The sequence below is a fragment of the Medicago sativa genome, chromosome 2, assembly GCF_051527215.1.
Source record: "Medicago sativa cultivar Bolivia chromosome 2, Bolivia_mono, whole genome shotgun sequence".
NCBI classification, from domain to species: Eukaryota; Viridiplantae; Streptophyta; class Magnoliopsida; order Fabales; family Fabaceae; genus Medicago; species Medicago sativa.
In genome coordinates this window covers 58,575,431-58,594,562 of record NC_140750.1, presented here as the reverse complement: position 1 = coordinate 58,594,562, position 19,132 = coordinate 58,575,431, and the positions used below count along the sequence as shown (strand labels likewise).

Genomic DNA, 19,132 nt, shown 5'->3' with positions numbered 1-19,132 from the left:
TGTCCTTCCAAACATGAGTAGGAATGGGAAGAGGTTGCAACAGAACTGCCGGAGACAAAGTTTGATATTTATTTTGTTGACAGATTTCACAGGAGGCCACAAACTGCTGAATATCCTTTTTCATGCCCTCCCAGTACACTAAAGCTCCCAATTTTTTGTATGTTCGAAAGAATCCGGAATGACCACCAATTGGGGGAGAATGATATTCTTGTAAAAGAGTTTGAATCTTGGAAGAGTTGCGAGGCAATACCAATTTCCCTTTGTAAAGCAGCTTCCTATTCTGAAAAGAGTAATTGGGATGACTGGCACCATCTGCAATCAGATCATGAATAATGGCTTGTAATTTATTGTCATGCATCACCTCGGCCTCCCATTCTTCATAATCAGCAAAATGAATCATAGAAATAGCTGCATACGTCATGCGACGAGAGAGAGCATCTGCAGCTTGGTTATCACTGCCAGGCTTATAAATGATCTCAAAATCAAATCCCATCAATTTAAAAGTCAACTTGAACTGATCTGCACCCAATACACGTTGATCTTGCAGAAATTTCAGACTTTTCTGGTCAGTGTGGATGATGAAATGGTTGCCCAACTAGTAATGTCTCCACTTTTGAACTGCACACAATGGCCATCAATTCTCGTTCATAGACCGATTTTCTTTGGGCTCTCTCTGACAATGGTTGGCTCAAAAAAGCGACTGACCTGCCTTGCTGCATTAGTACTGCACCCAAACCTGTGTTAGAAGCATCAGTCTCAATCACAAATGGAATTGAAAAGTTTAGAACGGATAAAATCGGTAATTCAGCCATGGCCTTCTTCAAGGTGTCAAACGAAATTTGTGCCTCTTCGTTCCAAAGAAAGTTGTCTTTCTTTAACAAGTGAGTAAAAGGTTTGACTATGCTTCCATAATTACGAACAAATCTACGATAATAGCCGGTCAAGCCAAGAAAACCCCTTAACGATTTCAAATCCTTTGGCCTTGGCCAACTAAGCATAGCATCCACTTTCTTTTGGTCAGCAGCAACGCCTTGAGCTGAAATGATATGACCAAGGTATTCTAATTGATGTTGGCCAAATTTTTATAGTTGGCTACTAACTGATGCTCTTTAAGCAAAGCCAAAACAGCCCCGAGGTGGTGTTTGTGGTCCTCTACATCCTTGCTATACACCAATATATCATCAAAGAAAACCAAAGCAAATTTACGTAAATAAGGACGCAATACCTCATTCATCAAAGCTTGGAAGGTAGAAGGGGCATTAGTAAGACCAAAAGGCATTACAATAAATTCATAGTGACCTTCATGAGTGCGGAAAGCAGTTTTTGGAAAGTCTTCCTCCTTCATCCAAATTTGGTGATAACCTGATTTCAGGTCCAATTTAGAAAATATGGTTGCTCCTCCCAATTCATCCAATAACTCATCAATAATCGGAATAGGAAACTTGTTAGGAATAGTGATCTTGTTCAAAGCTCTATAATCAACACAAAATCTCCAACCCCCATCTTTCTTCTTAACAAGTATGATAGGACTTGAAAATGGACTGACACTAGGCCGAATAATCCCAGACTTAAGCATATCAGTCACTAGCCTTTCAATTTCATCCTTTTGGTAATGAGGGTACCTGTAAGGACGTAAATTTGGGATTGCAGCACCCTCCTGTAAGACAATGGCATGGTCATGCATTCTTGACGGTGGCAGCCCTTGAATTTCCTTAAAAACAATTTGAAAATCATTCAAAACTGCTGTTAACCAAGTAGGAACAGTGTTGTGTTGGTCAGATACGTCAGAAACCGCCTCAACTTGCAATAAATAACCATCACCTGAAGCTTGCAATGCTTTGTACATGCTTTTGAGAGAAGCTGGCGCTCTTGACAAAGTTGGATCCCCTTGCAAAACATGAAAACCCGATGAAGTTGGAACTTTGAGAATTAAATCGCCAAAATTGGCACGAACCTCGCCAAGTTGAGCTAACCATTCCATGCCTAGTACAATATCCACATTACCCAAATCAAATACATAAAAATCTTGTTGAACCTGCAATCCCTGAAGAGTGATAGTCAACTGTGAGCACACCCCCCGACAAGGAATCTTCCTTCCATCACCCACCTCAACTGTGAAAGAAGAATTTGGTTTAAACTGCAAGTCCAAATTCTGTACCAAAACCGAGGAAATAAAGTTGTGAGAAGCCCCACAATACACCAACACCAGCACTTTATGGTTCAACAAATCCCCCCATAATTTGATTGTTTTCTTAGAAGTAAGACCAGACATGCTAAACATAGATAATTGAAGAGAATTAATATCACTTTCAGATTCCAATTTCTGGTCAGCAGTGTCAGCCTCGTCCTCATCCCCTTCCAAAATGAGTACATGCAATTGCTTGTTTTCACACCTATGACCTGGTGAAAATTTTTCATCACAGCGATAACACAAACCCTTAGCATGCTTGTCCTTCAACTCTGCATCAGTCAGTTTCTTAAATACTCGACCACGAAAAGGTGCTGATTGAGATGTTGTATTAGCATCAGCGGTGGCAGCAGAATTGATGGATGGTCTAGCAAATGAACTCTTATTCGCATCCACTGTTACTGTACGGTTAGAAGGGAAGTTCCTCGTGAAACTTCCTGTTTTTGGGGAATGAGAATTGCTTGGGTTCAATAGAGTGTTTTTCTCATCAATGCGTTGAGCAAAATCCATCAGTTCCGGCAAGGTAGAGACCGGGTGCAATTTTAATTCCGCCTTCACAGCCTCTTTGAGGCCATTCAGAAAAATCCCCTTGAGATATTCTGGTTCTGCAGCACGTAATGGCCCGGCGTACAATTCAAATTGCGCACGATACTCCTCCACATACCCTGATTGTTTCAAACTCAACAACAATTCATAAGGAGTTTGGAGCATAGAAGGTTGAAACCTTTTAAGAAGTGCTGCTTTGAAATCTTCCCATGTGGGATTAGGAGAGCAAAATTCCCACCATTGGTACCACGTCAATGCTTTTCCTTCCATAGCTACCATGGCTGCCTGAATTTTCTCTGCTTCAGTTACATGTCGCAATTCAAAGTAGCGCTCCACACGACTTGTCCAGCCAAAAGCATCGTCTCCTTCAAAAATTGGAATTGTTAACTTCCTCCATTTGTCCTCTGGATTGTGAATCTGCTACGACGATCCCTGTTCACGGCGTATTGACAAACCGTTAACAGTTTCCGTTAATTCTTCCACTCTGCGTTGTGCTTCAGCCTCTTGCACTTCCAGTTGTTGTCGCAAGTTTTTTACCTCATCACGAGTGGCCCTGTAATCCTCATATGCTCGTTCCAGAAATTCCAATCTTGCTTCCATTTGAGATCGTGTTTGGATCATGCACAGGGGAAAAGGATCGATTTTCTGATACCAGTGATAGGATATAGAATAATAAGGTAGAATATGAAAAGGGTATATTGAGGAGGTTACTATATTTCTTGTTCTCTGTTGAACAGCCCAGAGATATTTATTATAATTAAAGAAATGGAAACTGATGGAGATTACAAAATGTAACTGCTGGAAATTAATCAACCTCTAGGACTTAGAGAGCCTAGAATCTCCCAAACCAAACCCAAACCATAAAACAACCGATGACAGTAAAATGTCACTCTTATTCTATTTAAAGCAAAACTAGCCACCTCAATTGGGCCTAATTGATTGGGCTTTTAAACTTATTCCTCACATACACCTTTTTAATAGGAGGTCTACTAACAGATGCCCTGGCGTTGATCTATGAAACGGCTGCATATTACGGTGTGCTTTAATTATGAATGGTGTTGGAATCCGAATATTTGCTTGGTGAGGTAGCCTTTGGATGAGTTTGTTGTGCAGTGGGGGTTTAGTTTTGGATTTGGATGGGCAGTTTTTCAGTTTGTGAGGGGGTGCAGGTCTTAGTTTCTTCAAGTTCAGGGGGTTTGTTCTATTGTTGCTGGTTTTTTCTTCTGCATGTTGTTTTTCGTTTCTGTTTTGGCCTGGTGGGAGGATTTTGGGGTGCTCCCAGTGTTCGACAACATATTTACTATGTTCACTGGGTTGTATTTTCGTTTTTACGCGGTTGCTGGCTTTCGTGTTTCTTACACTTGTTGAGCGCTTAATAAATTTAGCAGTTTAAAAAAAAAAACAGTTGTAACGTTTTGATAATTAACGACACATAAAATGAGGTATTGAAGTAGGTATAGGGATTCACTTAAAGGGTTGATATCTCAGAACAAATATTCTTTTATTATACTATGAGCTTTCTATTTTACATCATAAGATTTTTTTTTTATAAGCAACATTACAAGCATTCTAATAGTGGAATAAGCAAATTATAAATTTTACAATTCTCGTAGAATTATATGAGCACCGTATTGCGGCTGAAGCGTAATTACCGTAGCCGGGGCATGAGCATAAGATGGAGAAAGTTCGAATGAGAAACGTTGTAAAATCATGGCTATTGCCATCTTTGCTTCCAACATGGAAAAGTTCTGCCCAATGCAAATTCTAGGACCCCCTCCAAATGGAAAAAATGAATTTCTTCCATTTGTTGCTTTTAAAACACCTTCTGAAAATCTCTCGGGATTGAACACCTTAGCATCTTCACCCCATAGTTCTATGTCATGGTGAACCAAAATTATCGATAAGAAAACCAGCACTCCTGCAGGTAATGTTAGGTTTCCAAGTGTCGCATCTTTGTGAGCACTTCGAGTAAGCGCGATTACTGGTGGGTATAATCTAAGAACCTCATACAAAATCATGGTGACCTGTATCAAAAAAGGTTATGTCAATGGTAAGTATCACGGCATATATTGTTTAATATGAAAGGGAAGTACATAATACTTACGATCTTAAGATGACTTAGCCCGTCAAAGTCGGGTTTATTCTTGCCAAAGACATGTAATACTTCCTCCCTTGCACGTGCTTGCCAATCAGGGTACCTACTCAACAACACCATTGTCCAAACAAGCAAAACAGAAGTGGTCTCTTGCCCGGCAAAGTAGAAGAGCTTGCATTCCTCTATTACATCATCAAGACTCATTCCAACATTCTTATTGTTGCCATGTTCGTCCATTTCTTTATGATTAGACTCCAAAAGTATACCTAATAAGTCATCCTTAGTGGCTTCACCTGCCTTTAGTGCTCTTTCTCTCTTGTTAATCATATCTGTAAGCGAAGCTTTTACGTCTCTTTCAATTTCTTTCATTCTTCTATGTGTAGTAGTTGGTAGAAACCTTCAAAATAAACATAATTAGTATGTAATTCAAATGATCTGAAGGGAATGCTATTTCCTTGATCTTACTCCGCCAAAGTGAACAACTCACATTAGAGTATTCAATACTATAAACCATTGATTAATAAATCAATGGTTGTTATTACAAGCACAAGTATAACAAACCATGTGACATGCGTTGAAATATTATCTTTTGGTCTTCTTACTTTATTTTAACTTATGATATAAATATTAATCTTACCTCCATCCAGGGATGTAAACTTTCATCATAAGTGACATTGTAAGTTTGGCTTGTTCGGTTTGAAGTTGAAATATTCTTTTTCCCTCTTCATAACTACTTCCAAATGCAGCTCGAGAAATAACATCGCTGGCCAAATTTTGAAGGAAAGGCCATACATCCATTTCCCTTGATCCATCTGAAGCCAACATTCTCTCCCATTTGCTAATCAGATCATCGCAACTTTTGTGGAATATTGGTAACATGATCTGTGGTGTAATACAGTAGATAAAGAGGTGTTAAACTAAGCACATGTGCATTAAGAATTCAAATCATGTTTTCTTATAAACCTAATTGTGATGCTTGAAAAGTTATATGTTGCGGACTAGATAAACACAATTGGATTCTATATCTAGTAAAGGGAAACTTTCCTTCAATTTTTCTATATGGAATGCAGGGTTGATAATCTTTCTGTGCTTGCTCCACTGTTCTCCCTCATGACTTGCAAGACCATTAGCTAGTAACTTTCCAAGCGGATTCGCATTAGGCTTTTGGAAGTCGTACATTTTGTTAAATACATCTCTAATCATCTCAGGATCTGTTATGTTCACCCTTGGTGTTGGTCCAAACCAGATAAAAGAGTTCTTTCCTGTATGCCGAAGATATGAAAAAGTAATATAAACATCAGGAATTGATGAGAATAAGCAACTTATTATAGTGCACTACTTGGTTTTCGAATTTTGAATACAGAACTTTAAGTGTTTATATTATATATTTAGGTATTATTGCCAATTTAAAAAATCACCAAAGTGAACATGGTGCAGGATAGTATTGTAAAAGGAACAGTGTTGTTAAATGGTGGCCATGGCCAAATGGTGTGGCGGATTTTTTTATGAATGTCATAGCCAATTTGTGAAATGATACCCGCCATAGCGAAGTCATAGACCACATGATCAAACTCTTTTCACTGAACTGACACTTCATGAACAATATCATTTTGAGGCGGAGTAGTAACATATTGGAAGGAATAGCAATGATGTAATTTTTTGAGCCTATAGCCGGCATGATCAGTGATCAATATCACAATCATGAAGACTATGAATGTTAATGATTAACATCAAAGTTTGATAAACCATAAACAGATGTCATTCATTTCAAAGTAATAAGTATTAACTACATACTCTCTCTCGTCACATTTATAAGCAAAAAACAATTGTTTAGGTTCATTGAATAACTAATGTATCCGGTGAAGGTGAGAAAAACACAAGAAGGGGGGTTGAATTGTGTTTTGAAAAATTCTTCGTTTCTCCTAAAACTGAACACACTGATCAGAAGCTAAGTGAAACAGCTTTTGAAGTGATAATCAGAATCTGAACGCAGCGGAATAAAACAGAGAGAGAAGAAGAACGACACAAAGCAATTATACTGGTTCCTTCCACAATCCGGAAATAGTCCAGTCCCCCTTGCACTTCCAAGGAGATTTCACTAAGAGTAATATCTGATTACAATTGCTCAAGCACACCTGCAAGAGACTTCCTTTGCTCAAGCACACTTTGCAAGAGTCTTCCTATGCTCAAGAACACAATCAAGAGACTTCCCTGCTCAAGCACAACTGCAAGAGACTTCTAACTGAACAAAATTACACATAAAATTGTTTAAGGTTGAACACTTGATATACAATCAGAGGTGCTCACAATACAAATCAGATACAGACTCAATAACTTAAGAATTTCTAAGATGAAACTTTGAGACACAGAAATTCTAAGTGAATGCATAACAATTTCAGCAGAGGTTTGGCACTTGTAAAAATGTTGTGAGTCTTTCGTTCAGCATTACCAATTCTCTAAGTCTTCACTCCTTTATATAGAGGTGTGAAAGAGACGTTGTGAAATTGCCAGCACATCAAAGAGTCGTTGTTGAAGCTTGATCTTTCACCAATGATCTTTTGCCTGATTTGGTTGTTGTCCTATGAAGAACTAATTTGAAATCCATTCTCATTGTGAAGGAACATCTTTACAGGCATAGCTGTTATTCTGGAGCTGTTTTCTTGTCCTGTAGCGTGGACACAAAACAGAGTAGTGGAGAAGGTGGTTGTACAGTTCGTACAAAGCACAATGTCAACGCTTTTTGAAGATAAGGTTCCAAGGCCTTCAAATCTTCACCAAAATGATCGTTGCAACCATCCACTAGTCTTCTGCAGTGTTTTCGAATCCAATAGACAGCTTTTAAGTGTTGATCTTTGAATCTTCAGCTTGTGGTGATAATCAGCTTCTGATGAGCTTCAGCTTCTGATGAAGTTGCTTCTGAACTATCTGCTTCTGATGGCTATACGCTTCTGAAGGCTATCTGCTTCTGTTGACCTTCAACTTCTGATGACCTTCAACTTCTGATGACTTTCAGCTTCTGATGACCTTCAGCTTCTGATGATCTTCAGCTTCTGATGACGTCATCATTCTTCAGGAGCACTTATGACTTCAGATGCACTTCTTTTCAGATGCTTTCAAGCTTCCTTTTCTTTAGTCAATAGCTCTCTTTTTGTTCTTTAGAACCTTTATATGATGTACATTTTTAACTATGGTCCTGTACACTTGAACAAATATTAGCTAGTCCAATTTACAATTTTTAATACCTTGTTATCATCAAAACTCTTTAAGGTTCATTGTTAAACACATTTTGTTCCAACATCCGATCTAGATAAAGGTCAAATACATTGATTATTGAATGAATCCAATTTTATTTTTTTTTCAATGTGACCGGAGGGAGTAAATTGGATAAGAAAACTATTCTATAGAAACATGCTATCAATTTAAGAGGAAGTTATACCCTGATAATGTCAGTTTAGTATCAGTAAGTAAATGCAATTTATGTGTCGGTATTTATATTGGCCTTAATCAAAAAAATTGGTTCATGTTCCACCCCTTACTTTAAGTGGTGGAAGCTGATACAGGGAATTACAATGAGAGTAACCAACAAAATTACTTAGTTGGAAATAACAGTACTGGGAAGTCAGTTAGGAAATAGGATGGTTGTCAATTAGTAGATAGTTGAATGCAATGCAATTTGTAATTGATGGCCGAAACCTGATAGCAGTTGACCCAATGAATTTTGGAGGCTCTGAGGCCATCTTAAAAATTGTAGTTGGCCCCAACACAACTCCTAACGCTAGGCTCAACACTATTTGTTTTGGTGCGTGTATAAATGGTGGGTGGCTCGAATTGATAAATTGTAGTTGGCCCCAACACAACTCCTAACGCTAGGCTCAACACTATTTGTTTTGGTGCGTGTATAAATGGTGGGTGGCTCGAATTGATAAACTATGATACCATGTTAGATTTTGAAACTCGGATACATGTTATATTTTGATATTGGCCCTAACTCAACCTTACAAACTGACTTGTAAGGTGAGGGGTGCCTCTTTTTATAAACTCTTATTAAGATTCCTATCTTTTCAATTTGGGACTTCGGTTTTTCCCAATACACCCCCACTTTCTTTGCTTTTGGGCTTGGTTTGTGTATAAATGTTGGGTGTCCTGAATCGATTAACTTTAATACCATTTTGAAATTGAGTTTAACTCATCCTTACGAAGTCGGCTTGTGAGATGATGATTGTCTCCACTTATAAACACATTGTCAAACCTTCTCTCACTTTATAGTCCTCACTATTAATCTAAAAATAATAATTCTCTCTTATTTTTATAGAATTTTACAAAATGATTTTTTTATTACTAACTAGTATAGTTGAGGGAAACTAAACTAGTACTCTGTTGTTACTCTTCATTATATAAATATATCCAAATTCCCCTGGAGTTAATCTTCATTATAAACAAGTGATGCAACTAAAAAAAGTCTACATGTGAATCAATCATAAAAATAATAAATTAGAAATTAAAAAGAGGAATAAGAAAAGAGGACATACCATGTTTTGCAACACTTTGTTGGACAAAGGAAAACACACGAGGAACAATATCATCAGAAAGATTCATAGGTTTAGATGTTGCTTCCTTTCTCATCTTAAGAAGATCATTCATGTCTCCAACTAAAAGCCTATATGAATTTCCTTTAAGTCCTTGTTCTCTTAGCAATTTCTCTAGCTTCTTTGGCTTCAACCATAACCAATTCAAAATCCTCCATGCCAATATGAGAAAAAGTGTCAACAAGGTGAAGAGAATTATGGATGTAATTGTTGCCATTTTTGTGTAGAGTAATAATTGGTAGATGAAAGATATTAGTAGGGGAAGATGATAATACAATAAGATTAATTAATGTGGTTGTTCTGCACTGAATACATCCACAGTCCACACCATATGTCATTGAAGACTTTTTGTCGGATTCGCATTTAAGATAAAGACAATTATCTAATAACATACCTTTTTTGGATTTCTTTTGAAACTAGTCGGCCGCATAATAATTTTTTATTTTTACTTTTTTGGTCTTAGGAGCATATTGGTTAGAAACTTAGAATCCCCGTGAATAATCGAAGAATTCATGGTTTTGAGCTCTGAGTTTGAACCTCGAACTTTATATATATTAGACATTATTTTTATTAATTTGGTTAAATTCATAGGGACAACTTTGCATTGTATAATACAATATCTCAATCAAATAAGTTATGTTTATAGAGCTAATGTTGCAGAATAATTTATTTCAATTAATTAGTTATATTGGAATGACTTATTTTTTTTTGGATTTTCTTAGAGCATCTTTCATAATATTAAATGTTTGAGAGTGTATACTAAGTGGTTGGTTCTATGGTTGTGGGACACTTAAGTTTTCAAACATTTTATGTTATATCACCAACAAAAATGGTACTAAGACCATTCATATTAGTGGGTGTTTCACCTATTTAACACAATATTAAATAGGCATTCCATTGTGGAGTACATCCTCCGATCACTAATATAAGCAAAAATCCAATTTCTAGGTTCATTCAAGTAATAATGTATATAGTCTTTATTATAGGCTACATACATCATTTATTGAATGAACCTAGAAAGTGGATTTTTGCTTATATTAGTGGCCGAAGGGTGTATAATATTTGAGTGCTTATAGAGAAGGGTGGCTATGGAAGCACACTCTATCTCTTCACTTTTTGTTGACCCCCATTTAATAAATCATAATGAAATAAATAAATTTTTGATATGAAATTATTTGTGGGATCTATTTAGTAATTTCTTTTGTGGTGTTGGTTTGGAGAAAATTGGTGCTTATTAAATACTATAGTAAAATAAGTGATGTGGACAAAGGGGTCCCATTTAAGCATTTAAATTGGGGTGCTCAGTTGTGGACTAAGGGGTCCCATTTAAGATAAAAGAATGATTTTGATTGGTATCAATTTAATACGGCCTACTCTACTCATCTTTTTTTTTTGGTAGATAGATGAAATGACAAAACAATTATAAACACACAAGTGGAGGTACCGGGGTTCAAACCCTGGTCATGACATCCGACCTAACAATTTTGACATTTTGTCAGTTAAGCTAGGACTCATCTTTATTGATGGGTGTGTATGAATTTGTCTTTTTTTTTTTTAAACTAACTTTTTTTGACATTTATTTGTAGGCTAATTATTGAGTTTCATCCAAACCAATAATTTTCAATAGCTACTAAGCCTAAAAACAATGTTTAATATGAGAGATATTTTTTAATTTCCATGAGGCATTTTCACTATAGACTTATCCACGGGAGACTTGAGAAAATAAATTACTAATAAAATTACAAAACTACCACCATCTCTAATTTTGACACATGGTGTCTTTTAATTATTTAAAAAGAAAAACTCTACAAAATTTATTATTTGGTGTCTTTTAATTATTTAAAAAGAAAAACTCTACAAAATTTATTATTTATTACACATGTTGGAGTATAAGTGTGTTTTATGGTATCGTTGGAGCATAAGTTTTATTACACATGTCAATTGTTTGTCACTAATTAATTAGTTAATTTCTTATATCTTGTAAATAATAAAGGGGATAACTACAATTTACTTTTTTTTTTAGGGAAACCACAATCTACTTGCAATAATTTATTATACAGAATCATACACAATATAGATATTTCTAACTAGATAATTAATTAAATTAGTGTTTTTTAATATATGTTTCATCTAGAAGAAGCACTCAAGATTGTATTGTTGCTGCTTCGAGCGCAGTTGATTTGTCAGAAAAGAAAGCTTCTAGTGGTAATATTGCTCTTAAAATTGACATAAAAGGGTTTGTTTGGTAAACACCAAAAAAGAGCTTTTAGCTCTTAGCTTCTAGCTTATAAGCTTATTTGACAAAAAAAGCTCTGTTTGGTAACACTTTTTGACCATGAGCTTATAGCTTATTTCACGAGCTTATAAGCTATTTTTCAGAAGCTATTTCAAGTAGCGTTTGAGCTTATAGCTTATAACTTCTCATATTTTCTTCCACTTTTACCCCTATTGTTTTATCTAAAATACATTTTTACCCTTTTATTATAATTTAATTCAAACCTACAATTCCCTAATATACATCCCTCGTTTTTTTCCCTAATAAATATACATCCCTCGTTATTTTATTTTTTTTGACAAATACATCCCTCGTTATTATTTATCTCACTTGCCTTATGTTGCTGACAATATATATACCTCCATTTATCTTTTACATTATGTTGCTGACAATATATACCTCCATTTATCTTCTTTTTTTTTGACAAAATACCTCCATTTATCTCTCTTGCCTTATGTTGTTGACAAAAAATATATATACCTCCGTTGACAAAAAAAGTATATATACCTCGTTATACTTAAATAATTTTTTTAGTGAATACAATTTAATTTACAATATAAAAGATATATTAAATTTATAAATTTCAATTACTTTTTAAAAAACAAAATTGAATTAAGAATTCCTGAATATTTAAATATCAAGTTATATAAACTTTATATTTTGAATTAATAATACCTTTTTATGTCATTTTACATTTATCAGCTAGTTAAACCGCTAATTTTACCAAACACTTCAACTAGCTTATCAGTCATCAGTCATAAGCTAGCTTATCAGCTAAAAACTATCAGCTACCTTATCAGCTATCCGCTATTTTTACCAAACAGAGGAAAAAAAAAAAAAACCTTTCACACTTTATAATGGACTTTCTTGCTGCACGTGCTTCACAATTTTGGCTCAATTCAACTTTCTGCTCTTAGATTTAGATGTGTGTATAATTAAAATTTAGATTAAAATAATTTTTAGGATCAAATTATTTAAAAAGGAAACTAAAATATACAATCTTTTTTTTTTTTTGGTGGCCAGGGTTTGAACCCTAGACTTTGTATATTACCATACGTTGTCCCTATCAACTGAGTTAAGCTCACGAGGACAAAATATTCTTATCTATTTAATCACAAAATATGACTTTTTTTTATAACTAGGACAAGTATATTATTATTATTTTATTGTACTCATGATGATTTAGCAAGCTAAGTAATTCATTAACTCTTTTATTCGTGATGGATCAATTTTTCTTCAAATACTTGTGAAATTGTTGAGAACTTATTTTTTATTTTTTATTAGGAAATTAAGTTTGATTCATTCAAATGCTAAAATAAAGATAATACAATCAAAATGATTATGATTTTTGGCATTCCCCATACATAAGTTTTAGATCAGTAGTGGTTAAGTTAGCCAAACACGCACTAACGATATTTCTAAAATTTCAGAAGTCAATAGGGCATTAACGAAGCAAAATCATTGTAACACCCATACTAGACGTATCTAGAAAGTCTAGCACGTGCGTTATCTTTAGTACTGGATACATTAAAATTTACAACAATAAAACTTCAAATGAATGTTTATACAACAACATGCGTTCGTACAAGAGATTACATCTTAAACTTTCCTAATACATAATGTATACATCCTTGAAGATCCACATCATTAGGCATCGGGTTCGAACCAACACTTGTCGCAGCATCCATTCGGCTACTAGCTTGCAAACCATCCTGATATCTGAAACAAATAAGGATTGGGATGAGATATAATGTCTCAGTGAGTTCCACCTAACCCTAGGCTATAGGCAACCTCTGGGGAAAAAAAACCCTATAGTCGCCACGTGTCTACAATATAACCTGACGGTTGATTATACGTGTGTGGAGTCTTGCTTCCCAAATAGATACAATTTATGGCTACCTCCCCTTTATACGTACCGTGTTTTTCATTCTTTCAATTAAGTACTGAACTTTGGTTTCATTCTTTCAATTAAGTACTGAACTTCGGGTTTCGATATGCCATTGGTTTTATTTATGTCGTATACCATGCCATCTATAAGGTTTATTGATCATAATTGGCAATTCTCAGATTCATCAAATACTTTGTGTTTTTTTTTTAATCGATAATTTGGTTTGAAAAGAACTGAGAATAGATGGTGCCTAATTCTTTCCGTGTATACTATCTATTGACATATGTGACCTAAGAATCTGATTTCGATTTCAAATCGAAATTCAAAAATTGTTAAAGGGATTCTCTTAATGGATCCATTCCGAACCAAACCTGTGTTAAATCGAATTTGAATCCGTCCTAATTCTGGGTTTTGTGATGAACCCTAATTCCTTACATCTGTCGATTAAGTCTATAATTCTCAAGATTGATATATGTGTTATTTTCTTCTCTCAAAATCGATCAGCTCTGATACCAATTGATGAAAGTTTTAATGTTTAGCCATAGATCATTAGATACAAATTATAGCATATCATCAGTTACAAAGAAGGAACAAGAAATTGTGTACCTTTTGAATTAGGTTGATGTAGGATAAACGTAGACAACGCCGACAACTATGAGAGGGATAACTACCCTCATTCCGTCTAGCTCTAGGTTTCACCATGACATTCAGAATAATTAACCGTCTAATGGGATGACGTTTAAATAGCTAAACGGCTGAGGGCAGGGACCTCTCATTGGGCTTATCTAAATGGTCCAACCCATCACGGTCCATTTAGTAACAAAAGCCCAATCACTCAAATTCATCATATAATTAGTGCTTAACACAATAGACCATAATTTATATTATGATATCAACTTATAATAATTGATTATTGTCAATCCATAATTGATTAATTAAATAATTAATCCAACAATCTCCCACTTGGATGACAATACTCAATTACTGAAAGAATAAAAAAATTCACTTGTCATAAAGAATTTAAAATTTAAAATTACATGTATGGTCAAAGCACTAATCATTCAAAAGAGAAGTAAGCTTTAATGCTGCAGAAATTGAATCCGATAGGGAAAACAAATCATACAGATCAAAGACTCACTTCTAACAAATGATGAATCTATAGTGACACGTTTGAATTAAAAGGAATATGTCACTAAAGAATAGCCCAAGCATTTTAAAAAATGCTATAACAAACTCCCACTAACCCAAAATAACATAGACTTGATCAAATCATTATGAGTTACAATACTCATATATATAAGTCTGTGGTTAGTGGTTCTGCCAATGAGTTTTCAATTCCATAAAAGTCATATATCCACATAGGTATAAGAATAGTAATTACTTATAGGGATAGCCTATAAAGAGAGAGTAATTACATTTAGTCAAAGTCGATAAATGTTCTATGACATTCAATTAATCCAAGTTTTAAAAAAAAAAAAAATGTGACTATGAAAATCCATAAAAGCAAAATAGGAAATTCAATAATCCCCAAATTGGATTAACATAGACACGTAGTTTAAAGAAAAAGATGTGGATTAATGTGGCCACTGGAATGTCAATAACAAAAGAACATTTATGATTATCTCAAATTATAAGTACCACAAGAACACAATATCATACTCGATAGGAGTATTGATATTATACATTGTACTTACTATTTATGACCTCAAAAAATGTGGAATGTTGGTTAAACAGAAGCACAATGTATATTTGCATGCCAAGAAGTTATTGTGCATATTCCAACAAAATTGACTTAAGCATCCAATTATGATGCTCATTGAGATCGATAGAATTTTAACATATATCTCAATATAATAGAATGAGACTAAAGTTTAAAGTCTCTTAAGCTATGCCATATTTTATAGTGTGCACAAGAGTATATGGCGATAACGAGAATAATATTGTAGTGCATGCTAGACCCGTCATAGGCTTATCTTACTTGTAATAGGCCTTCACTTGCTAAAGTCATGACACAACTCTAAACCGGACGATTAGGGGAACCTAATATCGTTATCGGTATAACTCTCTTAACTTGCTTACTTTGCTTACTTGAATAAGTTGTATCTAATAAACTTTCTTAGTCTTGCCACAAAAGTGACTCTTTCTAGCTTGCTAGCTCTTGACTTTCTACTTCTATATTCTTTCTAGTTCTTGACAGTCTATGCCAAGGCTCTATGACATAACACACATAAATGTATGATGAATATGCATAGTCAACTTCATTGATTATGTTAGCGTGTAACAAACAATTATCTTGGTTCAAATTTTACGGATTAGTTCCGAGTGGAGTAACCCCGGAAGATAATCCCTTACTACCGGTGAAATGCTTAGCAAGAGCGCACCGGACTCCCTTAGTGAACGTGTGGGTCCCTTACGGCTTACCCTGTTCCCCTTGGAGAACCTTTTGTACCCAACCTTGGATGGAATACAAAAGACACGGCACCTTAGCTTAGTGAAATGCGGCTCCCTTGCGGCTTAACCATTCCCCTTGGGGAACCCCTTGAATCCAATTTGGATAACAAGAGACATGACACTCTTTCTTACTTTATTATAAGCCTTAGTCTTATGCATGAGAAATAAACTTAAACATGCTATCTCTTTTACCTCGGACCCTTAAACGATCCCACTAGAGGTAAGCTTAATGCTTGCTTAACTTACTTTGTGAACAGATATAAATCGATTCACATCTTACCATACTCGTATGACACTTAACTTCTATGCGAAGAGATTACACTTCGCGTCTTAATATTCTAGAGATTCTTGCTTCACTTACTAGTTCTCAACAACTATGTCGAGGCTCTAGATTTCCCTTTCTTAATGGTTAACTTGCTACCCGTTCTTATCTTACTATTTTTTCATTGCCATGCTTTGCTAACTATGCCAAATACTTGCTTCTTCTCAAGAGATCTTTACTTAAAATTAGCCAATAAAATCTTGGTTTGAGGGGTTTATTTCATAAAAGACTGCTCGGGTAACACCGGCTTAAGGGACGTCAACAAGACCTGAGACGAGCAAACAATGCCGTAAGCACTGTCTTGCTCGCGAGGCGAGCAGCATTACTCGCCGTGGCGAGTTGCATTGCTCGCGAGGCGAGCTAGGGGCGAGCAGTACCCCTGGTTCGGTTGTCTTGCTCGCCATGGCGAGCTCACTTGCTCACGAGGCGAGCTGTGACAGTCCAGCCCTGCATAATAGGTGTTCTTGACCCAAAAGCCTCAAAACCAAATATCTTTATGCATAGTATGATTCTAGAGGTCATAGGAAACTTGTAAAACATCTGAATGGCAAGCATTGGCAAGTATAGCAAGCATAACATGAAAAGGGGTGCTTACACACAATATGCAAACCCTTAAAAATTCATTTCTTAACTTACAAGTTAATAACATAAACTCAAGGTGGGAAATCTATCTAAGGAACTCACCTAACATGATTCACACATGATTCCCAAGCTTCAAGCATCATCTTCACTTCACATGACCAAACCCTAGCTTTTTGCTCCTTTTTGTTTTCTTTGTTCAAACCAAACCAATCTTGTTGTTTTCTTGCAATCCATAGTATCTTGATCTTTGCTTGATCATCTTTACTCCAACCCAAAGCTTTCTAACCAAAACCCTAGTCTCAAAGGAATCTCTATGTGAGGAAATAGAGATATCAATCCAAAGCTTCTTGTTGTTCTTGAGAGAGGAGGAGAAGGAAACTATGATGTTTGATCCATGGGGGAGAAGATTTGATAACATGGTGTGGTAGGGAGAGAAGAGAGGGAACCGATGGAGAAGAGGGAAATAAGAGAAAAGCCTTGCCAACATCTTAGGAGAGAGAATGGAGAAGAGGAAATGAGATATTTTTGGTCCTCCACCAAATAAATATCTTCCTCTCGTGCAATTACCAAACTGCCCTTTACTTAAGCGTGTTATATACGCCTCTGATACTTAACCCGTAATAAGCTGATATTACGTAATGAATATTCTCCATTAAACTTTCTTCCAAAATAAGTTCTCTGGGACGATCGACTGATACAGTTCTGATACTGACAGGCGGGATATTACAATCATAATCTTAACAAGCAAACCAATTTCTTCCGCATATGGTCAAAGGTCAATACTAATGTTAGATGCACAGTCATTAATCTCTTTCATCTATGAAAACTATATATGTAGGTGTTCACTCAAATAAACTATAAATGTCTCTTAAATGACTTGTCTGAACATATGTTGGACAAGTCATACATGTGGTTGAGAGGATGTTGAATTTGACAATAGCCATCATTGGCCCCCTCCTTAAATTATAGTACCAATAATATGAGTCCTTCTGAAACATCTTAGCAATCACAAGGGAAACAAACTCAACAAATTAATAGTTACAAAACACAAGCAAATAAGCATAGCATGAAAACCCTATAAAAGCACTGACAGAAACATTAAATCTCAAAATGAATAATGATGTAGTAGTAAGTAAGTTTTTTAGTGAGAGAAACTCCACATTCTCTCTAAGTTTTCTTTCTTCTTCATTCATTGAAAAATGGTGGTTTTAGGTCATTTTTTGACCTAGAATCACCCCTCTACATCTTTTCCCACTTTTTTTTTAATTTAAATAAGTGGTATTCACACATATCAAGTTTTTTATTTTGTGTTTTTTGTTATTTCGTTATCCGAGTACGGCGTTGCGTTATTCGTCGTCTTGTGCGGCGTTTGATTTCGCGTCTTGTTGCAGTTTCGTTTGGTTCCTGTTGAAAGATCAACTTTAGTCAATTACAGATTCAATCAATGATTTGTGCGTCGATGTTGCAAATCCGAAAGCATAGGTATTTTGGTGAGTTAGAATTTATCATATTCATTTTGTCGTTGTATGTTACTAACTTATGTGTTGTGAGTTTATTCGTAGACTCACATTTTAAGTTTTTAACGATGTTTAACATGTTATTGTATTTGATTCCCTACAAAAAATTGCATGTATTTAAATGAATGATATTGTTTTATTTTTGTAAAAAAAATAATATAATAATGAAATAGTCAAAACACAATGTTGTCATGGTGTCTTTCTAGAAGGCTGCATATGGGTCATTTCAGCAATTGAAATCGTAGTGAGGTCTAGAAACAGTGGATGAGGTAGAGAGTAGATCGACCAAAGAAAGACTTGTAAAGGTACAACTCCAATGGGATAAAATTCTGACCAGAGGATGTTACTTTTTCCTTCTTTAATATCAACAATTGTAGCAAGCAATGATGAATTTCAAAACACACCAAGAGGCATCTTTGAAAAAGCAAAAACTCCTTCAACCAAATCCACGCAACAAATAGCAGAAGGGACGAAACGGTGGAATGCGGCAACAAATAGCAGAAGGGACGAAACGGTGGAATGCGGAACACGATTGACGACTTGAAACCCAAGAGACACCATGATAAAGATTGAAATGAGAAGCGGATAAATTAACATAGAGAAATAGATTGAATACATCTTCCATACTATACTATTAAAAAATAATTTTTACTTTACTACAAAAAATAAAAATAATTATGTT

General features: G+C 35.3%; 2 protein-coding genes across 2 annotated transcripts; both read right to left on the bottom strand.

The window, feature by feature from the left end:
* Positions 1–1,060: 1,060 nt before the first annotated feature.
* LOC146949299 (uncharacterized) lies at positions 1,061–3,334 on the bottom strand. Its single transcript, XM_085748512.1, has 2 exons — positions 3,190–3,334; positions 1,061–3,099 (listed from the first exon to the last, which is right to left on the bottom strand). The coding sequence occupies exons 1-2, from the start codon at positions 3,332–3,334 to the stop codon at positions 1,061–1,063; spliced, it is 2,184 nt and encodes a 727-aa protein (XP_085604638.1).
* An 882-nt stretch (positions 3,335–4,216) lies between these two features.
* Positions 4,217–9,700, bottom strand: LOC146949298 (cytochrome P450 72A68-like). The gene is made up of 5 exons (XM_085745364.1): positions 9,359–9,700; positions 5,872–6,091; positions 5,467–5,709; positions 4,839–5,226; positions 4,217–4,758 (listed from the first exon to the last, which is right to left on the bottom strand). Exons 1-5 carry the CDS (start codon positions 9,630–9,632, stop codon positions 4,333–4,335), a joined length of 1,551 nt encoding a protein of 516 aa, XP_085601490.1. The 5' UTR covers positions 9,633–9,700; the 3' UTR covers positions 4,217–4,332.
* Between the last annotated feature and the right edge of the window lie 9,432 nt (positions 9,701–19,132).

Coding starts and splice junctions, on each gene's coding strand:
- LOC146949298 (XM_085745364.1), bottom strand. CDS start 9,632: ATGGCAACAATTACATCCATAATTCTCTTCACCTTGTTGACACTTTTT. Junction 6,092..9,358: donor ACAAAGTGTTGCAAAACATG/GTATGTCCTCTT, acceptor TTCGGCATACAG/GAAAGAACTCTTTTATCTGG. Junction 5,227..5,466: donor GTTTACATCCCTGGATGGAG/GTAAGATTAATA, acceptor TTTATTTTGAAG/GTTTCTACCAACTACTACAC.
- LOC146949299 (XM_085748512.1), bottom strand. CDS start 3,334: ATGGAAGCAAGATTGGAATTTCTGGAACGAGCATATGAGGATTACAGG. Junction 3,100..3,189: donor ATTAACGGAAACTGTTAACG/GTTTGTCAATAC, acceptor CAATTTTTGAAG/GAGACGATGCTTTTGGCTGG.